The 16,718-nt window shown below is 54.0% G+C and overlaps 1 protein-coding gene across 1 annotated transcript in view; it reads right to left on the bottom strand.

Annotated features, from left to right (window-relative positions):
- The window catches only part of LOC104537526 (retinoic acid receptor RXR-alpha), a 34,566-nt gene extending 24,994 nt beyond the window's left edge, over positions 1-9,572 (bottom strand). The window contains exons 1-3 of the mRNA XM_010180430.1: positions 9,311-9,572; positions 5,142-5,292; positions 4,084-4,263 (exon numbers count right to left, since the gene is read on the bottom strand). Coding sequence (XP_010178732.1) covers positions 4,084-4,263; positions 5,142-5,292; positions 9,311-9,520 — 541 coding nt within the window. The 5' untranslated portion in view covers positions 9,521-9,572. The remainder of the gene's footprint in view (positions 1-4,083; positions 4,264-5,141; positions 5,293-9,310) is intronic.
- Positions 9,573-16,718: the final 7,146 nt, after the last annotated feature.

Genomic DNA, 16,718 nt, shown 5'->3' with positions numbered 1-16,718 from the left:
CTCATGTCCAGAGGCAGCACTGGAGAAAGGGGAGGCGGGAGACGGAGCGGGGCCGGGCTGCGCCGGTTCCCAATGCCTGCTCCCTGTGAGCCGTCCAAGGGCGTCTGGCGGGAGCATGAGAAAGGGCTCCTCACTGGTATTTCCTGCTTGCTGTGCGATCTGGCGGCGTTGCCAGCAATGGTGGGGCCAGGACCTCGAGATAGCGGCGCGCTGCATTGCAAAGCCATGGATTTTGTAGTCTCCGATGATCCCCTTCATCCCTGAAGTTAACCCCAGCTAACAGCATTGCATGCAAGACCCCTTCATCCCAAGACCCTCAGTGTTTACTCCAACCCCTTCACAAGACCTCTGCCTCCCTAACTCAAAGGCAGCTTCCACTTTTTCCCTTTAAAATACAAGGCTTCTGATACACAGACACCTTAGACCCTAATGAGTAACAGATCACACAGAGAGAGTTACGCCTCTGGACACAAACAGTCACCCCCACAGTGATAATCCCTGCGTTAGTCAAGATCCCTGATGGTAATCTTAATTTTGTTGACTATCTGGTAACTAGTGGGAGACAGAGTACAAAAACCAAAGCCTCACACAGCTGGCAGTAATTCACAGGGGGAAAATGCTCCCAGTTGCTTATTTATTATAGCAGCAATACCTCAGAGTCCATGAAGCTCGTTCAGCGTGAACAGGATCTATCTTAAATGTTTTTAACAGGGAGCAGCAAGAAGAGATGCAGGCACTGGAAGGAATCTTCTGCTTCTGCAGGCTTTCGCCCCTTTAAGCCAAGATCCTAAAGACCAAAAGCAAAGCCTCATATCCCTGCAGCAATCCTCCATCCTTCCAGCAGTACCTCACGTCAGGATCAAACCCTTCCAGAGCTCCATCAGCTATCCAAGAGGTTCTGATGCTTTTACTCCTTTAAGCCAACTTCTTAGCTATGCAAGCAAGCCTTTCCCTTTTATCTTTCTGGCACAGGTTTTTGGGTATGAATGTGGCCCTCATCCCTCTTCTTCCCAGCATCTCTCCGCAGGTCACAGCACTGCCCACCTCCACACAGGATGCCATTAAAAATTACTCGCTCACCAGCACTATAGTACGTATTTTAGAGGTTTTTACTGTACTTGTATGATATCCAAATACCTCTGGGCTACAGGAGAGATACTTTCCTTTTTTTTTCTGTTCTGCCTTTATGTAGCTATAAACTAGGTCTCCAGAGCAAGATATTTTTTAGGGAAATGAGTCCCATTACCCTGGCTCTGTTACTTAAAAGATGCAACACTTTACACCAGAGGATAAAAAGCCAGCTATGTAGTAAGTGAGTAGTTAGGCAAAAGGAATGAGCAATGCAGGATTTAGCCCAAAGTTGTTCCCCAAAACAGAGGTGATGGGGAGGCAGTGTAAGGACACGGATAAGGTTCCTGGCTGGCAAAGTGGATGGGCAACAGCAGTGAGCTGGGATGGATGCAATGACCAGACTTTTTTTTTGACAAATCAGGTGAATATCACACGTGAAACTCAAGAGCTGCTCGAAACCAAAGCTTTGCAAGATCCAGCTTCTCACTTTCAGGTCAAGGACAACATTAGGACATCTCCAAACCTGTCATGAGACACTGTGAATTTTTGGGTTCATAACAAGAGAGAGCTTTATTTGGAGACCAGGGGAGTTATTCCATTTTTTTGGATTATACCCCAAACATCTACAGACTACTGACATATCAGCTTTTTGTCCTTCTCTGAAGCTCTCCTCATGCAATGCCAGCATCAGATCAGCCAGCACCGTCTGAGTGCACTTCCAGAGTTACAAAGATCCCATCTGTCACACTTTTAAATAATTGGCTGATCATTATGAATTCATTTGGTATTCATTGTGATAATGTTAATCAAGATGAATTAATAGAGTCCTCATACTGTGTGCGCTCCCTTGGGAATTCCACCACCATTTAGAAATTAATTAATGGACCTATAATTTTAGTGGTGCTGCCCATGCAATCACGGTTACCGGTAGGCATGGAGCAGGTACCCGATCACAGGATGTCAGTGCAGGCTAGAGTTACAGCATCACTGCTGATTTGCCCTTCCCTACAGACGCTGGCTGAGATGTTCGAGAGATCCAAAAGTCAAACAAGTCCCCAGTCACTGGTGGAAGGCTCTGGAGGCAATGCCAGGGCAATGGGATGCTCCACATCTCTCTACACCTGCATTTCTCCCCTGAGAACCAAGTGCTGCTGCTGCCTGAACACACAGGAGATTTCTTGGCTTCTTTTCAGTCACCTGAGTCTCCCAGGGCTGGAAATTTCCTCTCTCTATTTCCTCCTCCTGCCATGCATGTCCCATGGGATCCAGCACACTCCATGGCTCTGCCCATCTGCAAAGCAATGCCAGCCCCTTGCACACGAAGCACCATGCTGCACTGCACCACTCATCTGTAGAGGCATTTTCTGCATGTCTCAATCTCTCCATCTAAGACTAGAGGTTTTCTTTTTCCCACCAAGCTGGAAATGATGCAAACAGGACAACAAAGCCAGGAGGTAAGCAAAGGGCAGAGGATGGGGAGCTGGGAGACCCTGCAACTGCTCCATAGCAATGGCTCCAAGGAGCAAAGAAAACCTCCACCAGACAGGTATTGCTTTGGGTGAGGGAAGGGGCCATGAGCATCCCAAGGTGGTACTCCTTGGAGGTCCCAGTCACTGTGTTCCTATCCAAAGCAATGCATTATCATTCCTTCCACTCCCTCCAACCACATGTTCTCCTCAACTGGGTTTCTGCCTACAGCCAAGCCTGGCAGAGCCACCACCTCCTGCGCAACCCATCCTTGCTGAGGCCAGAAAAAAGCTTTGTTCTCGAGCAATGAAGGGTTAAGCCAAGGCAGGACCTCACCTCCCAGCCCGCTCCAATCCCCCCACACCTTGTGCAGAGACGGCTTTGACATTTGAAGATGTTGCACATCGAGGGTCCTTAGGTAACCCTGCAAATTGAGTGTGGCAAAGGCTGCTCAACACTCGGTTTAATCAATGCTCCAGACAGGACTAAGTGCTCTTCAAAGAGGCCCGGGCTGGAGCAACCGGAGCAGCTCGGCAGAGGGATGGGTTTATCGGGCGGTCAGGGAGGCAAGCGTGGGTCTGGAGATGTAAGGGGAGAAGGCAGTGGAGAACTGAGCAGCACCATGGGGTCATTTTCACATCGTGGCTTGTAAAAGCCTGTTCTGCCAGCAGTTTAAAACAGACACAGTCAGCATTTAAGAAGAGCATTTAAAAGAGGCACTGCCAGGGAGTTTTAGATCCTAAGTTTAAATTCCAGTAAGGGGAGGGAGATCTTTTTACGAGACTGAATTTCTTTTTTCTCTCAATGAGAAAAAAAAAATCCAGTATTGCTACTGCAAGGGAGTGCTCCTGAGTTGGAGCAGCCAGTGCTCAGTGCCAATGCCCAAGCAGTGGGCTCTGACAAGGACGATAATTCAGTGATTTTCCATGTCCCAGGCGACCGAGATGGGCTCTACACACAGCGCAGCTGGGACACACTCTCACCTCCCCAGCAGCAACCAGCGGATTAAATGTGATCTTTATCTTGCCAATGTCCCCTAACCAGCACCAGTTCTCCGGGATGTGACACCCCGTGGTGCACAGAGAAGGAAGGGCTATGCCAGGTGGTAGATTCTGTCACCCGAATTGCACCCCAGCAGCTTTCGCACCTCGGCTTGACAGGGCTCTGCGGGGAAAGGGAAGAGCTTGGTGTTATTTGCTATTGCTGCTCCCAACACACGGCAGCTGGTGCAAAACCGGTGTGAAATGGGGAGTGCAAGTCCCAGGGCACCAAATGACCTCACGAGCGAATGACCCCGGCTCCTTTACTAACATGCACCCACCCATCATCCAGGTACCGTTCTGGGACACTGGTCTGAAGCCCATAACAGGCCCTGGCTGTGGCGCAGAAAAAAAAAATAATTGAGAAATGCACATTCTTGGCACAGGCAGCCCCTGGCGAGGTTCGTGCTGGCACTGGTGCCCACGGTGCTGCCACGCTGCCAACAGGAATGGGACCTGCAGCACCCACGGGTACAGAGACCAGGCTGTCTCTGCCTTCTCTTACCTTCTCGCTTCATCCCCATCGCAAGACACTTCTGGTAGCGGCAGTACTGGCAGCGGTTGCGCTGGCGCTTGTCGATCAAGCAGTCCTTGTTGTCACGGCAGGTGTAGGTGAGGTCTTTCCGCACCGTGCGCTTGAAGAAGCCTTTGCAGCCCTCGCAGCTGTAAACCCCGTAATGTTTACCTGTGGGTGGATGTGATTCAGGTTAAAAGGACTCATGAGTGTCCTGGTTGTCCCTGCTTTGCTCTCATTCCCCACAAAGACCATCAGCTCTTCCCAGGGCCTCTCCCATCTGTGTTTGGGGAACCAGAAGTTTATCGGAGCTGTAAGCAAGAGCTAAAGGGCAGTGACTTGGCCTTGCCTTGACTTCTATAAATTCAGCATGCCCTCCATGAGCTATAACATGTCTTATATCCAGGAAAAGGCTTCGCCATTTCTTAGCCATACACTGGGGCGAGGCAGCACAGCAGTGAAATGTGGGGTGACCCTCTGCACCTCTGCAACCCATCCGGACTCCCCATATGACTCAGTACGCTCTGCTCGTGCACCCACACCTCCTCTTTCAGCCCTGGAGCCCCACAGGCTCAGGAGGTGTCCCCAAGGACCTCACAAACCACAGCACTTACAGAGGGATTTTTAAAACAGCATGAGAATAAAGGGAATTAGCACATCTTTATCTCCCATGAGTTGAGAGACTCCATGTAAAACACATCTTCTTATCTGGCACTACATGACAAGACCTCTGCAGATCAAAGGATGGGTAGAGACAGGGACGCTCACTAATGCCTTGCCTTTGGATGGACTGAGGATGTATCCCCACAACTAAGCACAGACCTGGGGGTTCCTTGGCTGGGGTCAGAGCCTGCCCCAGACCAGACTGGTGGAGGCTGGTCAATAAGGGACTTTCTGTCCCCTCTTCTGAGGATGCAGGCAGGGACTCTCCATCGGGAGAGGAGCCATGTGCTGCAGGGACACTGAGAACCGTGCAAACCCTCTCTGCACTCTCCCAGGGCATCCCAGGCTCTCCAAGGGCATCCTCCCAGGGCAGGCACCAGCCTTACCTGAAGATCTGTCCCCGCAGATGGCACATATGTGCTTGGTGAAGGAGGCCATCGTTCCTGAGGGATGTGCTGGCACTTTGAGAACTCCATTGAGCCCCAGGGGTGGCTTAATGTCTTCTGAGCTGCTGACGGGGTTCATGGGCGAGTTGAGCTGTTGAGACAGAAGCACAGCGCTCAGTGGGGAGCTGGGGTGTGTGGGGCCAAGCTTTGCTCCAAGCTTGCCCGTGTGCTTGGATGTGGGACAGGAGGGCCAGGCTTCCAGGGACAAGCACTGCTTAAAACACCCAAAACTGAACCATGAGGATCTGAGCACGAGTCCAGAGACTGAAGGCACAAGCGCTCATTTGCTGCCCCGGCATAAAATCCAGATGCCACCAGACCTCGCTGCCCGCGCTGGGATGGAAGGAGAGGGGACACAGCTGGTCCCCCGTGCACCACTAGGACCCACACACGGCTGACACCACTCGCCCTACAAGGGATGCTTCTGCATGATTTAAGGGGAAGGTGGGTTCCTCCTGTGTTGACAGACACTCAGCCATGGCCAGGCACTTGCTTCGCGCTGTCTCGGGATGCGGAGCAGGGAGTTGCAGAGATGGTTGGTGGGAGAGCAGCTGGCTGGGAGCAAGCGCTCGGATGGATGATGAAGGCCAGGGCACTCTCAGTTTAGCTCTGCAATTTACAGATACTCTTTTAGCATTATCTCTCCAAAGGAAAGCTGCACAGTAAATAAATAGATCCCAGATGCAATGGGGCCTGGCTTTCCAGAGCTGGCTTGGGTGGGATACTTCTCTGCAACCTCCAGCCTTGCAGCAGCCTCTCTGCATGCCTCTCCTTCCCTCCCCAGTGAGCTCAGTTCCCAGCAGCCAGTGAAGAAAGCAAAGAACTGGGTGGAAGCTGGGTGCTGGCATGGCCCCATAGCGCTGGTATTGAGTGAAAGATTCCTGGGCTGATTCCCACAGTGCCCTGTGCAGCAGGGCAAGGATGTTATCCGCTGTCTACAAAGAGAAACTGAGGCACGGAGATGTAGGACTGACCCATTTTGATGAGAAGAGCTCACAGCAACCCTGCACAGCCCAGGGCAGGTTTAAGGAGGTTTGGGACTGGATGGGGGAGCCAGGCTGGGTCAGCTCAGGATGTGGCACTGGCTGGGAGCACTGTGACTGTCCTGGGGACCAGGCGGCCAGGGGCTGTCACAGATCCTCCATCCCTGCCAACTTCTAAATCCAGGTTGGACATGCAGGATCTGTGCTTCAGTTTGTTATGTTTCTCTTCCCTAACAGCAATTGCACTTGTCACAAATTAATTCAGGGAAGTCCCAGGGCTTGTGATCTGTCAATTAGAAGCAGCACAGTCATTCCTCTGGCTTTAAAGTCTCCAGGCTGGTGGGGAATATTTGGCAGGCAGATGACTAATAACTGCAGAACAGAGCAAGGTAAACCCACCCTGGAGAGATGTGATGGATCTGCCTCCCTCTCCCGCCCTGCCTGTGCCAGCTGATGATGAATCAAAGGCAGCCAGGACTCAATGCCACCAAGAAATACGCTCCTGGGCTTCAGCAGCTCTTCAGTCCCATTGCCACAGAGCAGAGAGGGGAGGGATGAGCGGGTCCCTCGATGGGGTGAGCGCTGCGCCCTGCCCAGGAGGGTGGGAGGGTTCCACCACCCCCCATGCATCAGCAGGACGCCTCGGCTGGAGCTGAGTCAGCCCCGGGCCAGGATGGGGGAAGTCATCGGTTCCTCTCACAGCGCCAGCCCAAAACCTCAGCAGAGGCCCCACGTGCACCCCGGGGTTCCCACAGCGCCCCGGCGCCTGTCCCGCGCCTTCCCTCTTCCGCCGAGCGAAATGGGCAGCACGTGCAGGCAGGCAGCAGACAGAGGAGGAGGCAGCGGCCCCCACCTTGGCACAGCACTTCTGGACACCCCCAGCTGAGCAAGCAGGGATGAGGGAGGAACCAGTGCTCTGCTTCCCCAGTGACACCACGACTGCTCGGCTCCTCTCCCATCCCTGCTCAGTTCATTGCACCGGGGACCAAATCCTGTCCCTTCCAGAAAGCAGAGCTTTGTTCTTCCTCCCATCCAAAAAAACCTCAACCCTTCTCCAATCCCCCAGGCACCCATACAAAGAGCATTGTGCAAAGGCAGAGAGTGGCTCTGCAAAAGCCTAATCCTGCATCTGATCTCACCCCGCTCACCCCCGGGGCACCCCGAGCTGCTGCCAGCGATGCCTGGGGCAGCTGCTGGTCGAGGTGCAGGGAAAGTCCCTCTCTTTTGGCTCTTACTGAAAATCCAGCTGTTTTTAATTATTATTTTCCCAGAATCTTCAGGTAAAAGGGTTTAAATACGTGTTAAACCACAGCGAGCAGTAGAGCTGCTGGGTCCAGCCTCCTGGTCCAGCTGGGACCTTGTTCACCACTGCAAACTCCCCCTGCTTCCAGCCAGCTCTGGCCCTGCACACCTCTGCCACAGCACCAGCATCCCCTCCTTGAGAGGGTCTGGGGACTCTCTGCATGCTGAGACCTCGTCCTAGAACACCCTGCTTTGCACCTGGATTTTGGAGTTGCCATGCAAAAGTCCCAGAGAGCACATGGTGCTGATGCGAGGGTGTCGGGAGCGCTCCGAGCATCCCTCAGCGCTGGTACCACGGGTTGCTGGGTCCTCACATCCACCAGACCATATGGTTGAGGGATTGCACCCCAGCTTTTGCGAACCCACCAGTTCCTTCTCACTTCAGTGCTACAGGAGCTGCGGTTGGAGGGGACCCACCACACCTCACGCGCCCCGTGCCCTTCTGCTCTGCTGGCTTTCCAGAGGCGACGAGGCATGGCCTGATGGCAAGTGGCATCTGCCATCTGATTCAAACCACCTTCCATCAGTGCCATCCCCACCCGGCGACGGGGGCCACACGCCTCATTACACCCCGCGCTTTGCCGACCGGTGCAGTGGCACGGGGGGGCCACGCTCCCCTCCAAGCATCAGCCCTGCACCTTCCTCCTCCTCCTCCTCTGCAGGCCCAGGTAGGCACTTCTGCCTGCTGCAGGGACGGAGATGGGGACAGGGACCTAATGCGCCCAGACAGGGGACAGATGGCAGGAGCCATTAGGCTGAAGACCTCCTAACTGTCACCGCTAGGAAAACCACTTAAGACAAGTCCCTGAGCAAAGGACGGGCGCTCGCACCGCGCCAAGAGGGCTGGAGCCGCCGCGCTGCCGTCTCACTCCCCGTCACCATCTGACCACGCTCTCAATTCCCCTTTCTGCCCTGTGGCTGCGTTTTATTTCAGTTCCCCTGGCTCGCCGGTCCCTAAAGCAAACCGCATCTTATAATTGATGCTGGGGGCGTACTGCCCCTTCCCCATTCCCTCCCCAGCTTGCGGGTCACCCCTGCGTTGCTTCACATCCCTTCTTTCCACTCCTTCCCCACCATCTCGGCGCTCTTGCTGCTAATTTTGTTCTGGCCGCCCATTCCCAGGCACTGTTTCAGTTCCCCTTCCCTCAGCCATGGGACAGGAAGTGGCTTTTCCACTCCTCTCCATCTCCAGCACCAGGGACCGCGACTCGGATGGACCCAGCCACACCAGGGTGCAGATCCCCACACATCTATAGGAGATAGACGGGCTTCTCCCACATATCTGCACAGGAGAAACCTATCAAAAGGCAAATGAAGCTGCCACCTCTCCAGGGATTCTGCATCCTGGGGAAGTTGCCTGGGGGTCCCAGGGGACGGGACTCAGCACAGCCCCCAGCAGAAAGACCTGTTATCTCTGGAAATAAATCAGGCCAATATTTAAAAATAAAGGTGCCGGCAGGTGCTTAACTCCCAGAGAGGGCCTGGAATAAATAAACCCGCAGCGAGTGGCAGGTGGTGGCCAATTCCTTAATCTGCCCTTTTACTAAACATATACCCTGCGAGCAGCCAGCAACAGGTGGCAGGGGCTGGTCAGCGTGCCCCGATCTTGCTATTTTTAAGAAGAGCTTATCTCTCTGTAGCTAGACGGAGGTTTTTTACATAATCTTAATCTCCAGCCAGCAAACGCTGGTCCTTCTCCTGTAAGGAGAAGGGGGCAGCGGGCAGGGGACCCCTCGGCACTTGGGCTGGCCCCAGAGGGTACGTGCCAGTTCCCAGGAGGGCACAGGACTGCTTGGGCAAGAAGCATAGGTCACCCTTCCTTACCTGCGGGCTGCTGGTGCCGAATCCCAGGCTGGGGGTGGAGGGGACGGACATTGAGTGTGGGCCCATAGGGGAGCTGATGACGGAGAACGGAGGTCCCATGCCGTTGATGGGCGAGCTCAGGGTGCTGATGGGTGAGTGGAGCTGGCCCGGGGAGCCCAGCGAGGAGCCGATGCCCGGCCCGATGGACGGGTGGAGGGATGGGGTGGCCATGGGCCCCCGGCTCGTGGGTGAGTTCAGGGACGTGGAATTGACTTGGCTGGAGAAATCTGCAAGAGAGGAAAGAGAGAAACAGGGCTGAGTGTCCCATCCACGACTGGCTCTGACATGGCCACAGCAAGCCCTGAGCAGGGGCCTTTTCAACTTGCCCCCGAAATTCCCCACGCATCCTCCACCTTTCAAAACCACCTTCTGCTGGAGGACCTATGCAGGTGTTCAGAGCGTTTCCACCTCGTGAGCCTGTTGCCACTGCCCTCCTCCACATCGCTGCACCCCATGCGGGCAGCATCGCTGCTCCAGCTGATGCACGAGCAGCGACCCCACCGATGCCCTCCTCACAACACAATAATTCAGATTTATCGCAGCATTGCAGGGCCACGCGCTAAGACAGGCTGCGTGCATGGCAGGACCCACACGCTGGGGTGCTGGGGAGGGCAGTTTTGGGGGACGAGCGCAAGTTTGTGTGTCCGCACGTGTGGTTTGTGCGTCTGTCAGGGCACAAGCATGCCATGGGGAAATCATCGTGCGTCGGCAAGGAGGAACATGCCTGCCCACTGCGGGGGGAGCGGGGGCAGCTTTCGGCATCTGCCTGCCCCTCAGCAGCTCTGCGGTCCCGGGGGAGCAGGAGGAAGGAGAGAGGGGGCGGGAAGGGGGTGCTTAAAAATAGACTCCGATTCTCCCCAGAGGAGACATGGAGCCATTCCTGGCACATTTCCTCCTCATCCTGTCATGCCGCTTGCAAAACAATCCCACGCGAGGAAGGGGCTGGCTCGTGGCGCCCGGAAGGCAGCAGGGGCGGATGAGCAACGCAGGCAGGGGCCCCATGGCATCACCATCGCTTGCTCTGACACCCACCAGGAGCCCCAGTTCAAACCAGCAAACACGAGCCTGGAAGAGGAGGCACTGGCATGGCTGCTTGGCCAGGAGCTGTTCATGGGAGGGTCTGGAAGCCACTGCTTCTGGCTGCAGGCCCCAAAGTTAACTAAATTCTGGGAAATGTTGTCTTCAGTCACCTGCTTGGGGTCAGCTGCCTCTCCAGTATTATGGAGCAATTAGCATATGAGCATTACAGAGTGGGAAATGTGCTTCCTGACCCCACAGCAAGCCCAGCTCCAGCAATCTGCCCTGGAGATCATCGATCCCAGTGGGGAAACCCCAGTATGGGGAAGAAAAGGCCCAGCAAGGCAGGGATGCTCCTCTCGCAATGCCGTCCATCCCACTGCTGCACTGAGTCCCACTGCTGCTTCCAGCATCCCATCGCTGCTCCTGGAATCCCAGTACTGCTCCCAGCATCCCACTGCTGCATCCAGAGTCCCATCACTGCATCCAGCATCCCACCACTGCACCTCGCATCCCACCCAAAACCCCACCACTGCACCCTGCATCCCACTCAGCATCTCACTGCCAGCTCCTACTGCACTGGTGTCCTGTCCCATATGGGGTGCCCAAACCCTGTGCTCCAGCCAGATGCCACCAAACAAGCCTGAGCAGGCTTCTCTGCGGCCGCGGCAGATGCAAGCATCCCTGTCCCTGGGGACATGGCCTCACATTGGCTCCCGCAGGATGTTGATACAAAACAACCACTGGCCACCACATCACCCGTGGCTGAGTGATGCGCGTGCGGCACAACAGGAACTCCGGGACATTCCTTGGGGCTTCGGGGTCTGCTCCTGGGGTTTAGCACAGCGGGACCATGCTTCCCGGCTCTCTGCTTTTTGGTATCTTTAAGGGGCTGGGATGGGGAGCTGAGATGTGGGCTGTGCCCCTGTCACCATCACGGGTCTGGGGACAAAGGCAGGAGCTCATTCTGCAGCACCCCAGTGTCTGGGTAGGTGGTCACAGCCCACCGTTCTCTGAAGGACCCCTAGAAACACCCGCTGGCCAGGGAGACGGATGGTGACCTTCCAGGGATGCACGGGATCTCCTGGCCAAGGGAAACAGGCACTTGACCTGCCTGTGAAGGGAAGGCAGTGAAACACAGTCTTTCCTTTTCAAAGATCCTGAATATTTAAGGCAGGAGAGGTCACAGGCAGGTTACTGGCCACCGGCCCATGCCTACTCAAGCACTTCAGAAAGCAAAGCATGTGCAGGGCCAGCATCTCTCCCAAAATACCCAGCCCCTGGGTACCACAGGTGCTCCCCATCCTTGGGTGCTTCCGAACCAGCTCCATTCACCCAGCCCAGTTACATGCTTTGCTTTCCCCACAGACACGATCCCGGCACCCAGTGAGGAACTGGGTGTGTGTTGTAGGGCTGGGCTGGAGAAAATAATTCAAGCAACAACAAGAAAAAGGAAAGCAGGCGAGAGGAGGAGTAACCCTGTATCAAACAGGCGGGTCAGTGAGAGGTACATGTAGGCACGGACACAAGTTTGGGTGTGTATTCACCCAAAACCCTTGGCCAAACGCTCTGAGGTCTGAACCAGACCTGAACTCCTTCAGAGCAAAAATACACTTACAAAGGAAAAAAGCCTAGAATGAATAAATGCATTTAATAGAAACAAATAAATCCCCAAACTGATGGATACCACTTGGGATGGATACTCGCAAATGGGATAGGTATTTTCCTAAATGCATTTTCAGTTCAAGCAGTGTGAGACTATCCATCTTCTTGCGTAGTTTTGCCATTTAAAGCCATGGTGTGTGACTATCTCTTGACCAAAATAAACTCTGTGCCTGTTTCTAAGTTAAAAAAAAAAAAGTAGTTCTCAAAGCATTTCCCCTCTTGCCGCACCCATAAATTGCAGCTATTTTCTCTGTGTGTCCTTTGTTTAAACACAACGACCTCTATATATCTTACAAGATGCCCCATGGCAGTTGTGAGATCAGAAACGAGAGCTCTTCAGCAGCTGAAGAATTTGCAATGAAGCTCTTTTTCTTTCTCTAAATGACGAACACGCGAGCCGCAACAAAATTTGGATGGGAATTCTTCCTCAAGAATAAGACACTTAGGGCAGGGCCACATGATCCATCTCAAGCAGTGGGGCTGGAGCCAGGTGCGTGCTCTCAGCTCTCCTCCACTGAAACCATCACAAGGAGACCAGAGCCAGCAGGGTTTGAGCTGGCTTCAAGTTAAGGAGTCTTGTTTTTCTGGCACACTGCCTTTTCCCTCCGCAGACACCTGGCTTGGCAAGGTCTCTTTTGGGTGCCATCATCCCTGCTTCACAGGTGGGAAACTGAGGCACGGGGAGAGCAATGTCCCCGAGGAGGCTGCAGCCCTGCTCGCAGACACTGATGGCATCAGCAGGGCACAGGGTGCTGTGACCTTCACCAAGGTGACATGGGAAACTGGAGCCAAAGCTGGGAACAGATCCTGGCTATTTACTATTATTAATTTTCAATAAGGGAAGAAAAGATTTTCATAAAACATTTGTCCCCATTCTCATGAGGCTGCATCAGACACCCAGCCCAGTGCACACAAGCACCACATGTCCCCAGGCAGTTTCACTGCTATTTTCCATCCCCGTGCCATTCTTGGGGCCAACACCATAAGCCTCCAGTTTGGACCAGCAAATAACCACGTCTGGCTGGGGCCCAGAAGGGCAGGTTACACCCGTGGGAGCTGCGGTTGCCAAAAGCATCCGACTGTGCCACCAGCCCTCGCAATACTTCCCTGTCCCATTTTGTCACCCAGTGCTGCTGCTCGGCCGAGGTATGTCTGCAGCAGCCCCACAGCCCCTAACAGCTTTTGCTGATACGGCATGTCAAGAAGGGTTGTGATTTTAACGTTTCTCGACCACAAAATGTCCCAGAGCAGAAACAATTACAACACCACAGAGGTGCTTTTTTCTTCCCCCTTCCCCCCCAGGATAGCTCATTTGTACCAGAATAAACTGTACCAGCATAAGCTTTCACCAGTATAATCTTCATTTATGCTTAAGAGGCTTTGCCAGTAAAACTACAGTGACCTAGCTCGGCTGGAAAACCTTTTCTCGCATATCCAGGGAGTTTACTCAGCAACTCGGAGGCTCGGCAGTCTGCTTCAGAGAGAGGGGAAGTTAAAAAATACCTCAAGGCACAAACAGACTCCCAGACCCACACTTCTGTGCAGCCAAGGAGGGTTGCACAACCCCACAGCCCATTAGGTGGGATCGGAGGGGTCTGCGGGCACTCCACTGCTCCAGGGAGCCGTCACGGTGCAAGCACCCATGCACTCAGCCCTGACGCCAGCCGAGATTTGGAAAGCCACCCGCGCCCCCACACTTCCGCTTTTCTTTTTTCTCTCAGCACCTCTTCCTCCTTAATCAGAGAGCAGATCAATTCTGAGTATTAAACAGCAGGAAATTCTAAATTTGGTTTGCCACTCCCTTCCTCAAGTCAGTCCTTGGTGTTAGGGCTTTGCAGTGCCGTGGGGCCACGTTTGGAGGGGACTGGGACCAGCAGCTGAGATCAGACTCCTGGAAATGTCGTCCTTCTCCTCTGCTCTCAAGTGCCACTTTAGCGTTGACCAGGTTCAAAACTCTGACACCCAAATACGCGTGAATTTTCACAAAATGCGGCACCAAGAGCACTGTTCCTTCTTTTGGTGCTGCTGCGGGAAGTGAGTTTCCCTAAATAAACCTGGTAGTGAAAATACCTCTCCATTGGTTCTCATTCCTCAAAAGCAGTATGGAAATCTCTTCCCGTGCTTCCCATCCAAGGAACCTCAAATCATGGAGGTTTCCACCTCTCCTCCTTTCGCCTTCCCCAGTGCAACCAGTACAGCAAACCAAGGCACTGGTGGCAAACAGCCCACACCCACCTACAAAAGGGGATGCTGAGAGCCACCGGCAAGCAGCAAATCTGGGTTTGACCGTAGTTTTCCGGTGGAAATTGCCATGGGAATACAATGACCACAAGAGGTCAGGTCCTCACTTTTGTCCCTGATCAAAAACTTCAGTGAACAGAGAGAATATTTACAGCGGACAAATTTAAATAGCCCCTGGCCTACAATCTTGAGTAAGTTTGCTCTCAATTCACACCAGCACAGCTGAGAAGTGAGAATGGAGCAAGAAAATTGCCTCTTCCCTTTGCTGTGGACCTGGCAGTGCCTGACTTGGGCAAGCTCAGGGAGATGGCCTGGACAGTGCAGCCTAAAAAACCACCCATGGGTTCAAGAAACAAACATCACCTTGTAGCCCAAGCACATTAAACTGCCTTTGTAGCACTTCACCCAGTGAGGAGAGGCAACCGAGCCCCTGAAACCACCCAGGAGCCAGGCACATCCCTGGGAGCGGACACCCCATGAGGTTAGGAGATGCAGCCCTATGTTATCCATATGTCCCTTTGGAGCATTGCTGCCACACACATCCCACAGCCATGTGCAAACGGGATCACAGTGTAATCAAGCATGTTGGTCCTGAGTATCTGTGATTTCACCCCAAAGTAACCTGAATTGTTTTTTCTTTTTACATTTCTAAATTTGAGCACAAAGACAAACCCGAGAACATTCCCTTCATACCCCGCCAATGTCTGCACAGGAGACAACCCATGGAAATGTCTCTTTTTGCAGGTCATGTGCACCATGTGCAGTTTCTCTTTGGGAACCTGCTCCAAGGTTTGGGAGAGTTTCCTCAGCTTTACTCAACACTTTCCCCCAAGAAATGTCAGGCGCCGTCGTGGCGCTTTGTGCCGCTCCGGGATGGTGAGAAACTTGGTTTTGGCTGCTCTCTGCTCCTGGTGGGTTCCTCCTCCCACTGGGTTTCACTTCAACCAAACTAAAATCTCAAAGCCACACAGCTTCTCGCCCCCAGCCGAAACCAGCCAGCAACACTGCTTGGCATGGCCGCCGTCAAATCCAGTCAGGAGCAGAGGTGCCTTTGAGGGCTTCGAGACCAGCATCGTCCCCTTCCAGGACGTTCCCTTGGCTGGAGGAAATGCAGCAGGCTTTGTGCTCAGGGAAATGTCTGCTCTCCTCCCAGAAGATGAAGGAGCATCACAATGCCGGGCCATGAGATAGGATTTGGGCTTTCCAAAGTGGTACCCACCCCACTCCTATGCCATGCGGCAGAGCTCGGACACCTCTGTCCCTGCAGTTCCAACATCCATTCTCCTTCACTATCCTGTTTTCTCCTCTGGATGCACCTTTGCTGATAACATCAGATCTCTCCAGCACCAAGTAGAAAGACAACCACATGGTCACAGCCATGGGCTCAGGCTGCTAAATGCTGTATGGTGTTTGGGGGTCTCTCCCCAGGCAACCTGCATGAGTGACCATGGGCTCACCAACATTCCCATTTTTTTGGCAGCCCAGCTTAAAGCACCACGGGGTACCCTTTGGGAGATACCCCTAACCCACCCCATCACTTCCTAGAGCCAAGATGCCCAGAGGTCTGGTGACCCCCACTGCAGGACCCACACCAGAAATAGGATGCTTTTGCCTGAAGCTTCAGAGCCAGCGTGGATGGGGGGAGCCCTGCTGCAGCCATGGACACGCAGGAGAGGCACAGACCTCACACCGGGGCTGACCAAGCATGCTCAGCACTGGCATGGGGAATAATTTTGTCTTTTTTTTTGCTTTAAAACCCCATCTCAGCCTCTCAGGACCCCCGTCAAAGCGCAGCCCACTCCCAGAGCGGCTGGCAGAGCCGGAAGCCTGCAGGGGCTATTCCCATCTCCAAGGGGGAAGGACTCAAAATGAGGAATTTTCCAGAAGCTGCTCTACCCGCCAGCCGCCTGTGTCAGCGGAGGAAACGCTTGCGAACGCCTCTTCCTCCAGCCGCCGTGCTGCTGGCACACCAGCCCCCCTGGCTTCCTGCCCTGCGCAGACCCCCACCACCAACGGAGGACATTCCACCTATGGGGCTTTTCTTGGTTTGCATCTCCCAAACGCATGGGGCAGCCCCCGAGCGCCCCTCAGCAGGGCAGTGGGTGGAAAAGGCAAAAGGAGGAAGCATGAGTGTGACAGACGGAAAGTGTGAAGAGCCCCTTGGCGAGGGGGGAAAGGCAGCGGTGAGCCCAGGGGGAGCTCGGCCCCCACCCCCAGCCTGGCAGGAGCAGGCGGAGGGGGAGGGCGCACCCAGGCAAACAAGGATTCTGCTGATAAAGCAAATGTGACTCAATCACACGCTTGTGCAAAGATGTCACAACAGCCCTGAGAAATTACAGGCTCCTATTTCATCCCTCAAGGGCCGGCGCTGTCCCTGCTCTCACAATGCGCTCTGTTCTGCTGTCAGAGCCGCAGCAACTGCCCCTAATTTACTGGCTGGGAACCC

The sequence above is a fragment of the Mesitornis unicolor genome, unplaced genomic scaffold, assembly GCF_000695765.1.
Source record: "Mesitornis unicolor isolate BGI_N332 unplaced genomic scaffold, ASM69576v1 scaffold9603, whole genome shotgun sequence".
NCBI classification, from domain to species: Eukaryota; Metazoa; Chordata; class Aves; order Mesitornithiformes; family Mesitornithidae; genus Mesitornis; species Mesitornis unicolor.
Note: the sequence above shows the minus strand (reverse complement) of the source record. Positions and strands in the feature narration are given on the sequence as shown.